Source organism: Limulus polyphemus, unplaced genomic scaffold (assembly GCF_000517525.1).
Source record: "Limulus polyphemus unplaced genomic scaffold, Limulus_polyphemus-2.1.2 Scaffold2486, whole genome shotgun sequence".
NCBI lineage: Eukaryota > Metazoa > Arthropoda > Merostomata > Xiphosura > Limulidae > Limulus > Limulus polyphemus.
The window spans coordinates 14,700-29,042 of NW_013668096.1; the positions used below are offsets into that span (position 1 = coordinate 14,700).

Here is a 14,343-nt window from a genome sequence, read left to right on the forward strand (position 1 = left end):
TTCTATCGTTTACCATCAATGTTAATGACCCTCAGAAAGAAATGAAAAGAACCCCAATATACAATTTGTTTTAGTAGTGGTCTGTCAGCATATGCTTAAGGATTTGTGAAAATATCTACAGAAAGGTAAGAATGTTAGTTTTAACGTTTATGAATGAAATGGTTAAACATAATTATTTACGTAGAGTGGTATATAATCCTTTAAACTAAACTTCAGCTGATTAATTATACATATTAACTTATAAAGCTAAATATGGAACTTTAGTTATGTTATATTATATATTATTTTGAGATATAAATAAACGTTCTTTTAAGGGCATATAGATGTAAAAGTATGTTATACAATCTTAACCCATTTTTAGAAAATAAAGGTTTTGAAATGGCTTGCCTGGGTAATGAAAATTTTTTATTATAAATGTACGACGTTTAGACAAGATTTTGTCATCCTCAGGTACAAGTAGTTTACAGAGATACATGAGAATATATATGCAGTATAGACCAAAGAGGTCACATGACCGGATATTGCTTCACAGTGTAATACAGATATCTTGGTACCCCAGGGTGTTGATTTAAGGTGGGGCTGTTTTTTTCAATTAAGACAGCTTCTTTTATTTTGCGTTTATTGATGTTAGGTTCTTTGTTTAAAATTACAGTATTTTGTATGGATATACTGTGTTTTTTTTAGTTGAAATGGTGGTAGACATGGGAGGGTTTTTATTATGTTAAGTGAACTTGGTTTTCAATTTTCTACCTGTTTCTCTGATGTAAAAATCTGGACAGTTATTGCGTGTTAATTTATAAATGATGTTGGTATTGTGTGATTCTATGTAATTTTAGTTAATAATTAAATTTAGTTTAGTGCCGGATATATGGGTGAATTTGACATCAACAGGAATTTTATGTTTGGTGGCAAGTTTTCTCCAATTGTTGATTACTTTTGAGCTGATGTCAGGTATAAATGGTAAACTGCAGTGTAATGGTGTATTGCTGTTTGGTGTATTAGTGTCAATTTTGTTTTTCAGTTGAGTTTGAGGTTTTTGTTCTGGTAGTTGTGTGGAAATGTTTCGACAATGGTTATTGGAAACTTGTTTGTGTGAACGAAGGAATGCTTTATAGAGTTGATTTCTTCTTCTACGTACTCAGTTGAGCAAAGTCTTGAAGCTGTGTGTATAAGATTTTTTATTATATTAAAATTTACCGAAAATTCACTCACACAGTCTTCTACATCTCCTGGAATTCCGCCCATGAACCCAAACAAAAAAATAATGTACTATTGTTTTTAGATATTATATTTTTTAGATGAGAAAACCCGAACAACTTATATATCAAAACAAAACATTTATTAAATGAAATAGGCTCCATTCTTATTGATGATGCATTTCCATCTTACAATCAGGTTGTTAATGCCCTGAATAAAGAAATCACTTGGCTTTGAAGCAAAAACATGTTGATGTCCTCTTTAACACCTTGTACATTTGCATACGTTTTCTCACTAAGATGGTGTTGCAGGGAATGAAAAAGATGGTAATCTGATGGTGCCATATCTGGAGAATATGGTGAGTGGGGGAGAACTTCCCAACCCAACTCCATTATCTTGTGTTGCGTAAAACATGCCACGTGTAGACGTGCATTGTCGTGGAGAAGAACACCTTTCCGATTGACGAGTGAGGGGTGTTTCTGATGAAGGGCTTGATTTAAACGTTCCAGTTGCTGACTATAGATCTCTGCATTGATAGTTCGCTGTGGATTGAGGAGTTCGAAATGAATTACTCCTTTGATGTCTCACCAAATGCAAAGCATCACTTTCTGTGGATGGAGTCCAGGTTTTTGGGTCGGAAGTGGATTTTGTCTAGGATACTATACATTTTCCTCTATGTCTTGAATAAGCTTAAAATATCTTAGTAGAAACATCTTTGATGACGAATATTTAGCTTCGCAAAATACATGGACAATTCTCGTGCGTAAATAATACGGTAATCTCACATTTAATTCAACGTAGTGTTTTCTGGTATGTCATATATATATATATATATATTAATCTGACTGCGTCACATGAATGAATAAGAATTTCGATTGTTGACTAACTTTACGTAAACATACTCAAAGGAACTTTATTACTATTAGTTTGTGTAATTGCGAATAAAAATATTTTGTTGTCTTCTTTTAAATTATATTGATAATTCTAAATGAAAGTTTACAGTAAGTTGGATGATTTGGCGAAAAAAGTGCCGACGTCGTTCAAAGCATGTTTCCATGTTATTTCGGTTTGGTTGCTGTTAAGCAAAAAGCTACAGAATGGGCTATCTGTGCTATGCCCACTTAGGGTATTGAAACCAAATTTTGAGCGCTATAAGCCTTCATAATCACCACCGATGGCTTTATTTCGGTAAGTGTTTAACTGAAAACCAAATAAAATCTGCTTACCTCTCCGTTCTCAACTAAACTATGAGACTAGAGAACATACAAGTCTGGTTGAATAAATTATACTACCTAAATACCTTCGATATTATGTATTAATCAAAACGTGTTATTTCAGTTTTTCTTAGTAAGTAATACATAATTATATCAACCAAGATGATCCATGTTGTAAAATGATCTTATTCTAAAAGATATTCTGACAGGATGATAACCACGTGGCATTAAACGCCTGATAGATGTTGTGTAGGTTTTCTGTGGACTGTTCCATCACGCACATATTTTTTTTTTGGCAGACATATAAACATTTATTTTGGGTAATATAAGTCTTAGAAATAAAGCAATATCTATATAAAAAAATGCAGTTATAAAAAAGTTACAATTTACAAGTGTTTGATTTTGAATGGACGAATTAAGAAGAATGTAGAAAAGAAAAACATCTACAGGAAATGTGGTGTTATAATTTATATATTAGAATATAGAGTGTTTATCGATATATGTGGCCTTTCAAATCGATTAATACTGCTGATCCTTGGCTTCTACAAACAATGGACTACATTTTACCATAATCTAAAATTATTCATCAAAAAAGCTTTTCCGAATGCAGAGAAACGCTATTAAAATTTGTATAATAAAGATTGAAACCATTTTTAAGTTCCGTAACAAAAATAAACACTGAAAATTATAAAACACAAGTCCGAAATCTTATGCATAGTTGAATAATCTTTAGTTGAGATAAAGCAATACCCTTTGTTCTGTCGTTTTCTATGTGATTAGATCTACTTTCAGCGACCAGGATAATATTTCCCCCTAGATTACTTCACAGCTGTCAGATTTACTTCAGAATTATTATTGGTAATTCTACTGTGAGAATTTTTTTTTCGTAACAACCGCGTGCACGTCTCAAGTAAAGTTGACTTCTTGAATAGAAGACATATCTTTTTTTAATCAGTTGCTTTTAAATGTAAAGATCATTCTAACAACGAGAAAAAAAGTAGATGTAGTTACTTCACTGATGTCTATTGTGTTTGTTCAAAAGTATAGTTCAGTGTAATTCAAAAACAAAAAGTAGTAAACTGAGTGGATTTTTCTCCTTAAAGATACTATTGAACATGGTTTTGAGAGCGCTTACGTACACGTAGCCAAATTTAAAAACGTGTCCACTGATTGTTTCGCTAATCGATGGTTGCACCACACAAAATTTCAAAGTGATTCATCAGTCTTGTTTATGAAAATGAAAATGTTATAGATTACGTACATTTCTTAATATATATATGACTTGGTCTGTAATATACAGAAAGTGATTATAATAGTATACTTGTATGACTTTAAGTGTCATCAGTTAATAATTCACGAAATAAATATTTACGTTTTGAAATAATATTACTATATTGAACAAATTGTATTTCATATTCCTGGCATTATTTGCGTGATTCACTATACATTATCAGATTAATTAACAAAAATGGATCAGTTACTTCTAATCTAATCCAGCTGAATCAATTAGAAAAAGGGAGGAATGAAGTGGGGTTGGGGTGTAAAAGGACAGGCTAGCTGAAAGCCAATGTACTCATAGTGAATTATCCTCCCAGCTATACTGTTATACTGTTATTATACTGTTATACTGTATACTGTTATTTATTGATTATGCTCTTTGACCTTTACATACAATACTATTTGAAAGTCTCATCGTGCATTCTTATTTCAATTTTGTCCTTTTTTTTCGATGCATCATTTTCAAATCAATGTTTAAGAAAAAACCCAACAACTTACAGGCAACGACAAAAAACGCGAACGCTGACAACAAGTCTTGTGTCTATCCAAGCAGTTGAAATTTGAAAAAAAAGAGGAAAATAATATACATATAATTTTTTCGAATACTCATACACTCCTTATGATACACCGTAACAAATAACATGAAGGTTTAGCTCTAGAAGCAAACATGTACCTTTTATTTCATATACTAAGATGGATAATCCACTAAATGATCATAGTTACAGACAAAAATAGCTATATGTATATAAGAATCATCAATTATATATAAACAGTTGGTGATTACGGTTTACTTACTTCGTTAAAATGAAAAGATAACTATTAAAAATTAAAAGACGAGGAAAAACGAACCACTGCATTTAATTTTGCTTTAGTTATTGTTTGTTTGAAGTTAAGCACAAAGCTACACAATGGGCTATACGTGCTCTGCCCACCACGGGTATCGAAACCCGGTTTCGAACGTTGTAAGTCCGCAGACATACCGCTGTGCCATTTGGCCTAACCTTAAATCTAACGTATTATGACGTATCTAATGAAGCTCCATACTAATCAAACCCTCTCACAGTTGTTTAATCATGGTTTCTTATGGTGGTATAAATTTATCGTAGGAGACGTTGTTTCATTAAAGGTTTTATCTTGTGAACGTGTAAAGGACAGTTTTCAAATAGTTTAATAGTTTTAGACGTAAGTTTATTTCAAATACTTTGTGTCACCCTCATTATCCATGTAATATTTTCACGATCACGAGAAACACGCGAAAAACATTACTAAAAACCTACTAGCAAAGGCGTTGAATTCATACCGATAAGTCGTTTACTCATAACGTCCTATTTGTATAAATGCATGCATCTGACTTATTATTTTTAATTTCAAATAATTCTATTCTCTGTTTGGAGTTAAGTAACGTATTTGTGTTTTGAATACGTTTGCGTCTTTATGAAGTATTGCAACATATTCATAGGGTTATGTTGATTCTTAAATTAAGTTGGAAAAGAGCAGTGATAATACGAGACAGTCTTGCGTAAACAGGGGGATTAAATAATGTCTAAGTAGGTTCACTTATGGATATGATGAAAGATCAATTTCGTTTCTCCTCGCTGTAATTACCATTAAAACGAGGATTTGTTGAGAACTTATGATTACGTTTAGTGACACACGAGGAATTACAGAAAATGATCAGAATTTGTTTCCGTTACTATATCAGATCACCTTTCAAGACGTGATGAAAACGAAACACAAGACGAAGAAGTACATCGAAACTCCACCTCTGGATCCACGCCGCTCGTTGGAAGCTGAAAAGAATGACGAAAAAGAAATACAAGAACTAATACGAGTTATATATATATATATACTTACTAAACTGACAATAATATAAAGTTATGCTTATTAAAAATATCACTTGTTTTTGGACTAAACAAGTTAAGAATAAGTGAGCTGAGAAAACAAGAATATTTTAAGCTTGGTTGATATCGATTCTATTAAAATACTTCTTACGACAGAGTAACTAGTATCCTAAAGTGTGTAGTACAGTATAGTAGATTTGTAGGCTTAACTGAAAGCTACTTCAAACTTACATAATATATATATATATTTATATATATCCCATTAAAAAAAAATTGCCCGATGCTTTATAGATCATAAATACTTCAAAACATATTAAAGTTTCATTTAGAATTTTTAGAGAAAAACATTTCTCTCATAAACTGCGGAAAGTTGTGTTTCTTGATACTCATGTGAGTTTTTAAAGAACATTCTATTTATCTGTCTATCAGATACATTCACAACCAATTAAAGATTACAGTGATTCATGGTGTTACATATCATACAAACCAGAACTTTGTCCGTGGCTCTTTATTCTCTTATTTGCTTCCTGAAGTATGCTGGATGTATCTTCATAGACTGGATAGTATTCGCCTGCGAAAACATAAATTTTTCTTACAGAAAATATAGAGCCAAAATTTTGAAGTAATATTTTTTAAATACCCAGGACTGTCACAATTATTGGTAATTATTAAGTTGAAAAATCACATTTTCCAGAAAAAATTTTCATGAAATAAAACATACTTTGTTTAAATATATATGCGAAGATATGAAACATATGTATATTTATGCAGGGGTTGAGTACGTTATATTTAAACGATTTCGGCGCCACAACACGTTCAGTTGTCTCTATATGACAACTGTGCATCTTAACAATAGCTCTACAGCGTAGTTTCATGTCCAAATGAATACATCCCCATCCCTATCTAGTGTACAAGGATGACAGTTTTCCTGTTTGAACAGTACGATCGCACAAAAATCTACATGTTTTCGTATGGAATAACATGGATACCCGTATCCATTCTCCAGCTGCTTGAGGTTTGCCATGGTTCAACAGATATTTCGTCGAAGCAATTTGTGTACACGTCGCTTTTCCAAACGGAGTCACTCTTGATTATATTGCTTAATGTTGCTAGGACACGTGGGCACCATTTTTCGTTGATCTGTGTGTTCGTGGATTCTTATCTGTTACAAAATTCTGCATTTCCTGGTGTGTAAGCGGAAAGCTTACGGACCAACAACACTCAAATTTGAGGCTGGATTACCTGCGGTGGGCAGACCGCAGATAGTTCATTGTGTAACTTTGCGCTAAAACAAACAAACAAACAAATACGAAATCAAAACGCTACATTTTGCTTACTACGGCTGGGTTATGACTTGTTAGAGATCTTCGTCTGGACGATTCTAGTATCTCAAGTTGATCCATATTACCATGTTCCCTAATGACATTAATACAAGGGATATACCTGTTTGGTAAACTGTTCATCACTGAACTAAGCCCGTTATTATGATATTCTCAAAGGTGATCAATTTTTGTTGTCTTCACCCTACCTACAAAACGCCAAACATTGTCGAAAAACAGTTCTGATACCTTCCACTACGACTTTACATCGGATTTGGTTGCCAAGTGACTCGCTGATTTACATGTTCTAAATTATTATAATATAATGTACTCAACCCTGTATACCCTTTAGTTTTATTGCAATGTCTTATTTCGAATCTGAATCTATTGTTCGAGCTAACACTGTCAGAAAGACGAATATACTTACTGTTAAAGACTGCTCTCAAATATATCTACAAAATGTACATGTGAAATTTACTATTAAATTTAGCGTTAATATTCCAAGAGACTCGAGTTCTTAAAAAATAAAACAGAGTGTCATTCAACATTTTGTTATGCAACTGATTTCAAAGTTATCAACATAACATGTTACCATATATTGCTGATTTAGAGAAAGTTCGTGATACAGTAGAGAAAATACCAGATACAGTATACATGGATACCGAAAAAACTTGGTTGTAGAGGTTAATGAAATGCAATATTAAAACTGTACGATGGACAAAAGTATTGCTATTCTTCACATGAACGTCACGTTGCACTCCGACTTGTCAGATTCTGAGTCAGGTTGCCATTGGCATTTCACAACATATTTTAGTACAAAAACTTTAGTAACTCATCTAATTTTTTGTGTGTGTATAACAGACTTGTACTGTTCACTAAAAGCTTACCGCATTTCTTGAAAATGTACTTCGTAAATTCGAAATTATAGTCAGTTTTACTTTTCCAATACGGGGTACATCCAATGGACAGATCCAGTGTACATTCAGCTAATACTAAACACACTACAAACTAGAGGCCATGTAAGTACTTTTTTCTAACTAATTTATAAAATTTAAGATAAATAAAATAGCCCCGCAAAACGTCTTTAAATTCCCTGAAAATCATGACAGAAAAAATGCTTAAAATTACAATAAGTTAAAAAGTTATGTTCTTTCTTTTTTACTTAAGCATAAAGCTGTACAATGATCTATCACTTTTGTGCCCATTGCAGGCATCGAACCCTGAAAATTAACATAAATAAACCGTCAAATTTGTTGCTGAGCTACCGAGGTGTAGGAGGAGTTAGAATATTGTAAACTAAACTTTTTTATGAATATTATGTTCGAATATGATTTTATTTTTATAAACGTACTTGAATCCTTCAGTGGGTACTTTATCTGATGTAGTTTGTGCTTAAAGATCTTGGGATTTACTCTAGAGAAATGTTGCTGTTAATTAATCATTGGACTTGGTGTGAGGAGATAATTTTACCATTTTGATGGAGAAGTATGTGAGAGAAAATACTTTTCTTTTCATCTTGTGTTAAGTGTGTAATGTATATTTTATAAACTAATTCCATTTATACTGAGTTACTGACCACTTCATCTTTAAAATTCAATTCATTTTGAATCATAAATCGTATGCGAGCTTCCATAAAAGCTGCAAGTTGGATTATGTGAGTTACGGAAGTTGAATAAACTAACGTAAAATATTTCTTCTCATAAATATCGAAAGTGGAAACAGTAATGTGAAGGATTTTCTCTCATCTATTACAAAGCAATAAAACTTTCAAACCATCACATGACTATCTGAAGCGATTCTTCGGACTCATAGTTTGAATTTTCCAGGGGAGCACAATGACACAGCAAAAATAACCATATTATAGAAGCTATCAGAGCTTAATAAAATTAGGACATATTTCATGGCAATAATAGAGATTTTCATTGCTGGTGCTAAATCTCTTCGCGTATTTACTTTCTGTGTTGCCTATCTGCATGTAATTGTTAGTTTGTTATGAATTTTCCGCAAAGCTACACGAGAGCTGTCTGCGCTAGCCGTCTCTAATTTAGCAGTGAAAGACTAGAGGGAAGGCAGCTAGTCATCACCACCCACAGCCAACTCTTGGGCTACTCTTTTACAAACGACCGTCACATTATAACGCTCCCACGGCTGAAAGGGCGAGCTTGTTTGGTGGGACGGGGATTCGAACCCGCAACCCGCAGATTGCGAGTTGAGCGCCCTAACCACCTGGCCACGCTGGGCCATTTTTAAAAGTATAAATTAAGCATTAACAAGGTTATATACTATTATTTTTTTATTTAGTCCAAGATTAAGGCTTGCAGTTTAGACAATTCTATGAGGCCATGTAAACAATGGTTGTTTTTTGAAAGCGCTAGAATTGCTCCCTTAGCATAAACAGAGGCGGTCTGGGCCTCTTTTGGGGACACTAGTAAAGGATTATTAGGGACACTCCATTGGTGAACTAATAATTTGAGATAAGTTTATCAACTTGCACTGCATCTTGTACTTACATATTATCAGTCGACAAGTGAAGATTCTGTAACTTGCAAAGAAGAGATAAAACTCTTGCTAGAATAATTTTGCGTTTATTTTAAAGACTGTCCTTAATTCTTAATTTAAAATAGTAAACATATTCAGTGGTATACGGAACTCGTGTGTATACGGAGCTCAAAATACACGTATACTTTATATATTAGTATGTTCCCGTTTTATATGTGGATAGCACATACATAAAAATAAGACTTGTAAGTGTCCAATGTTTGTGTGCATTAACAGTACTCGAAAATCTCAATTCAATACACCAGCAGCCGTTTGAGTTCATTAGATAATTTTGAGATCATTTCTATGATTTGACTGTTGTTATCTCAGCTATAATGCTGATTTCAATGTTTATGAACATGAGGGCTTCGAAATACTCAGCTGTCAACAGGCTCTTCAGTCTTGTTTTTATTATCTCTAACTTCGAGAAACATCTCTCACAGTGAATTTGAGTGATGGAAAGTGTCAAAAGATTGTGATACACTTTATGTAAGTTGTCATATGCTTTTGAATGTAGCGTGTAGTTCTCAAGCAACTGAAAAACACATGTTAAACACCAGTTGCACCTCTGGAAAGTTTTGCACAAAGTAACATCCTCGTGTCTTCTTCTGTGGCCAGTCTCAGATGCATCAGAGGTATCATCTCCCTCAACTAACTCCTGTTCCAACTTTGATTTAGCTTCGGATACACACTTGCAAAATGTTCCAGTTCAGATCTTACTTTTGTAAGATCTAGGTGTGACATTAGCTGACCTATCTTACTCAATGATATGGCAAACAGGCCCTCTTTCTTTATATTAACAAAACTCTTTGGGTCACAAGACTGCGCGTCAGCACACAGCTGACTATATTCCGCAAATTGTCTCATCAGATTTCCTATTGTTTGATCAAATACCACGTTGAAAATATCAATCCTGTATGTAGTCATAGGTGATGTAGTTGTGTCTTTTTCTGTAGATCTTGTTTCATCATACTTAGCTTTTTCATTTTTCTTCCTGATACCTGACTTCATCACATTCCTCAATATCTAATAGATCTGTCAATCAATGTTATATAAAATTGTGTTCATTTGTCTGATATATCCGACTGGTCTAGGTACAACGCTTTGCATGTCGTCCCTCAGTGCTCTCAGTTGAAATGCACACTCTTGTATTGGCCTCCAAACCTGAACTAAATCAAGTCTACTTGCTTGAAGGTATTCTGAAACAGGCGTAATATGATTGAAAATGGGCATGAATGTGCAAATGGTTAAAATTGTTTCATACTTCAGAAAGCCCTCCTTCCGACTCCTGTCTTTGTGGCAGCATCATGTGACTTTGAATGCTGCACTATAACCAAACACTTGATCAGATCTGGGAAAACAGCTTTGGAGTGGTTTGTAGATGTCTCGAACACAACTGATGATGCACTTGATTTTCACGATCAACGTGTTTCACTTATCTGCTTAATTCTTTTCAATTTGTCCGATCCTAACTTACTCTCATTTGCCCTTTTCCAGGTATCCTTTCGCTTATAGAAACTTTTGAAGAAGTCTGCGGCTTTTTAAAACGTCTCGAATAATGACATTGCTGCAACATATACCTTCGTCGAGACTATCACAACTAAATTTTGTTCATGCCCATAGCACCACACGTAAACGTTTGTATTCGCGGCAGAAGAGAGCTTTGCCTGAAAGCCACTGTACTGCCCATGGCAAGCTGCTGCTCCATCTGTGCTGTTTGAAAAACATTTGTTGATATCAATCTTGTGATCTCCAAATACACTTTTTACTAGGTCGTACAGTCCCTTTTCGCTACCACTTGGGCTGAGGGAAGGAACGAGAGCCTTTCAACTACATTCCCACCAAGTACTTTCCGGACTATCACAGCTCATTGGCTAGTTTTAGTGATGTTTTGTGGCGAATCAATTAGTACTGAGAACATACCAGCATTTCTAACTTCATCTGATATAACGTTCTGGGTGATATTCTTCATTGTAACAAGCAGCTTGTTGACTTGTTTTATTGATTAAATAACTGGAGCACCTTTTCCAGTAGCTCCAGACTTTTCGCGTTTCTTAGTGTTAGCTATTACTTTGCTTAAATGCTTTGAGAGTGGCATGTCATACTGATTCAGAAGTTTTCAGTTCCTAGAAAACGCCGTGATTTATTTATTCATGCCCCCAGTGGCACATCGGTATGTCTGCGGACTTACGACGCTAGAAACCGGGTTTCGATACCCGCGTTGGGCAGAGCACAAATAGCCCATTGTGTAGCTTTGTGCATAACTACAAACAAACAAACATATTTATTTATTTATTTTCTTCTATGTGTCCTCTAAAGGGAAAATTAAGCTTTCCAATAACCCTGGTATCAGCAATAATTCTATGAACAATTTTACAATTCTCTGAGCTTCAATTTTCGTTTATTAGGCAGCATGTCATGTACATAGGACAAAAGTTTCTACCTTTCATATTCACCACATTCACTTCACAGTTTTGCGTGTGTTCCTTAAATTATTCATACTCCCCTACATGTTGATGAACACTCACTGCATCCACGCACAAATGAAAACCTGGTATTACTATTTGAAAATAATAAGCAAGTCTTGCAGAAAAGCTTCTGTTGCTGATCTTAAAAAAAGAACCATCGTCTCTTAATTTTTAAACATCAGCTATTTTTCGGTAGTACACATCTGGGTCCAATGGGTTAAGTAGTTAAAATGGATGTTGGGCAAAAATTTGCTATGCATATCGTGACTTGAAGGTTTAGAAAATATGTTCACACCATCAAAAATATCACTTTCATCAAAGTCGTCTGTTCTTGTCTCTGTGTCTCATTTCTCACTGCTGTGTGGATTTTTCGTGTGCATTGCAGCTGTTGCTGTAACATCATCGTCATTTTTGCGTGAAAGAACATGCCGCGTACTTCATGGTCAGTTGTTTGTGTAACCTGTTGATTATTTTGAAATGTTAAATGTGGGAAGTGATTTTATAATTCTTTCTGTCAAATAAATGAACATACACTGTATATGATACTGTTCTTGTATCTTCTAAAAATTAAATTTGTGATATACTCATGCAAAAATAATTTACACATGATTATTATAATATCAGTAATTTAGCTTATTGTACTTAGGAAATGTTGCTAAATGTCACCAGCAAACCTTGTCGACGTTAGGCAAAATTCGCAGTCGTCGCGTACGCACAGTACGCCATGACAATGTCATTATCAATCAGACCTGTACTGACCAAATAGATGGTTATCAGCTCCTCGGGCCACTTGATGTAGGGGTATGAAGTGTTTTAGAGCTACTGATCAAATGTGCGCGCGCCACAGAAATCAATTTATTTTATAAATGTCTAAGCAATATTTATAATGATATGATTTATATTATTGAAAATATATATGTTATTGTACATAATACATGAACATATATGAAACACTGATATTGAAAAACAAAAAGTAATTTATACAGCTACGAGACTCTTTTGCGTTTATTGATTTCTTCGAGAGATGGTTTCGAAATTTCGAATATTCCAATTGATAAACAGCAGACTCTTATTATAATAAGCATTTAGCTTGTTACATGAGGGCCTGTTAACCATTCTACTGGCCAACATGCGTGCAAAATGATTATTTATAAGCAAAGTATTGATAATCTAATAATATTGCAGCTGAAATACAAAACTAGGGATATGCTCTTCAGTCCTATCATTGCTGACGAGATTCGCAAAATATCGGCAAATTTTTGCCAATGAAATTCGCCAGCAAAATTGCCAGGCATAATAAGCCCATTAATCCTAATAGAGCAGTTGTAAGTTGAGTTTATAACAGTATATTGTTATGTCATTATACAAATTGAAGACCTACATGTTTCACACAGTACTGATTTTTGTAGCAATTTTAACTGAAAATTTTAATAATTTCGTGGGATAAAACGCTCCTTTTTTAGGTTGGCCTAAAGTAAATATCAATGTCAGCAAAACTAAACTACCATTAATTCTTCATTATTACAAAAATAATAATGTGATCAAGTTGATATTTATATAAGCAAAATTAAACTTTAGTATGGTCTTTTATTAACAAATCCACTTCCCAAGGATTGTTCATTATTATTCAACTGAGCACCTTGAACAGTAATTACAATATTTCTGTTGACTTTTGCAGACTCCTCATTTTACGTTTATGTCATCCAATGGATTGTCACCTCTTTTCCGACATTATATATTGTTTTAACGTGTGAAGTCTACAGACTGTTGTCAACTTTAAACAATAGGCCCATGACTTGCTCAAACTATGCAGTTATTTCATGATTTTTATACAAAATATAAAGCTATGAGGTAATAGGCGGGATAGAAGTTTGGTACTGTAACTTGTATGTAGGCTTACGTAGCATTAAGTGATGTTTCGTTTGTATGGACAGATCTACAAAAATATCTAGGCCTAGTTACTGAGAATCCCCGTCTTTTTCGTAAGCAAAATTCTAAAAATAGAACAGTGGTTTACAGAATGGAACGTTTTAGCTGTTTAAAATACTCCCCTCAAGAAGCTAGGAATGTGTTTTATATTTACCTGTGGTAAGGCCTGCAAGAAGGGGTATAAATATTGGTTGTATATTTTACGTCTAAATGTATTCAGTATTTATTATAGTACTCCACATAAGTTTGGCCATTCGAGAAACATAAATGACTCTGGTTTTAATTTATGAACACGGGTTTAAATGTTATTAAGCGGTAATCGATAAAATTTGAGGGGGCACTACTTCTCGAGTTTTAGGGGGAGGGCACCAGGGTATTACCCGGTTGCTCGCTGGGCGTTAACACAATATATCGAAAATACCTAGAAAAAACGAACCAAATAAAGAGCTGTTGCCTGCACTGTCATTAATCTTAACAATGCTATGACATTTATATTATTACGTCTCCGTTTGTTAATTGATTTTTTCCGTAACTTCGTTCCGACGAAATTTTAACGACA

At 34.0% G+C, this 14,343-nt stretch overlaps 1 protein-coding gene across 1 annotated transcript in view; it reads right to left on the reverse strand.

Annotated features, from left to right (window-relative positions):
• Positions 1 to 4,276: 4,276 nt before the first annotated feature.
• LOC106467095 (lachesin-like) overlaps positions 4,277 to 14,343 on the reverse strand; it is a gene marked incomplete at its 5' end in the record, with an annotated part of 73,022 nt that continues 62,955 nt past the window's right edge. Inside the window, 2 exons of the mRNA XM_022395216.1 lie at positions 4,277 to 5,479; positions 6,018 to 6,101. Of these exons, the coding sequence (XP_022250924.1) occupies positions 5,400 to 5,479; positions 6,018 to 6,101 (164 nt within the window). The remainder of the gene's footprint in view (positions 5,480 to 6,017; positions 6,102 to 14,343) is intronic.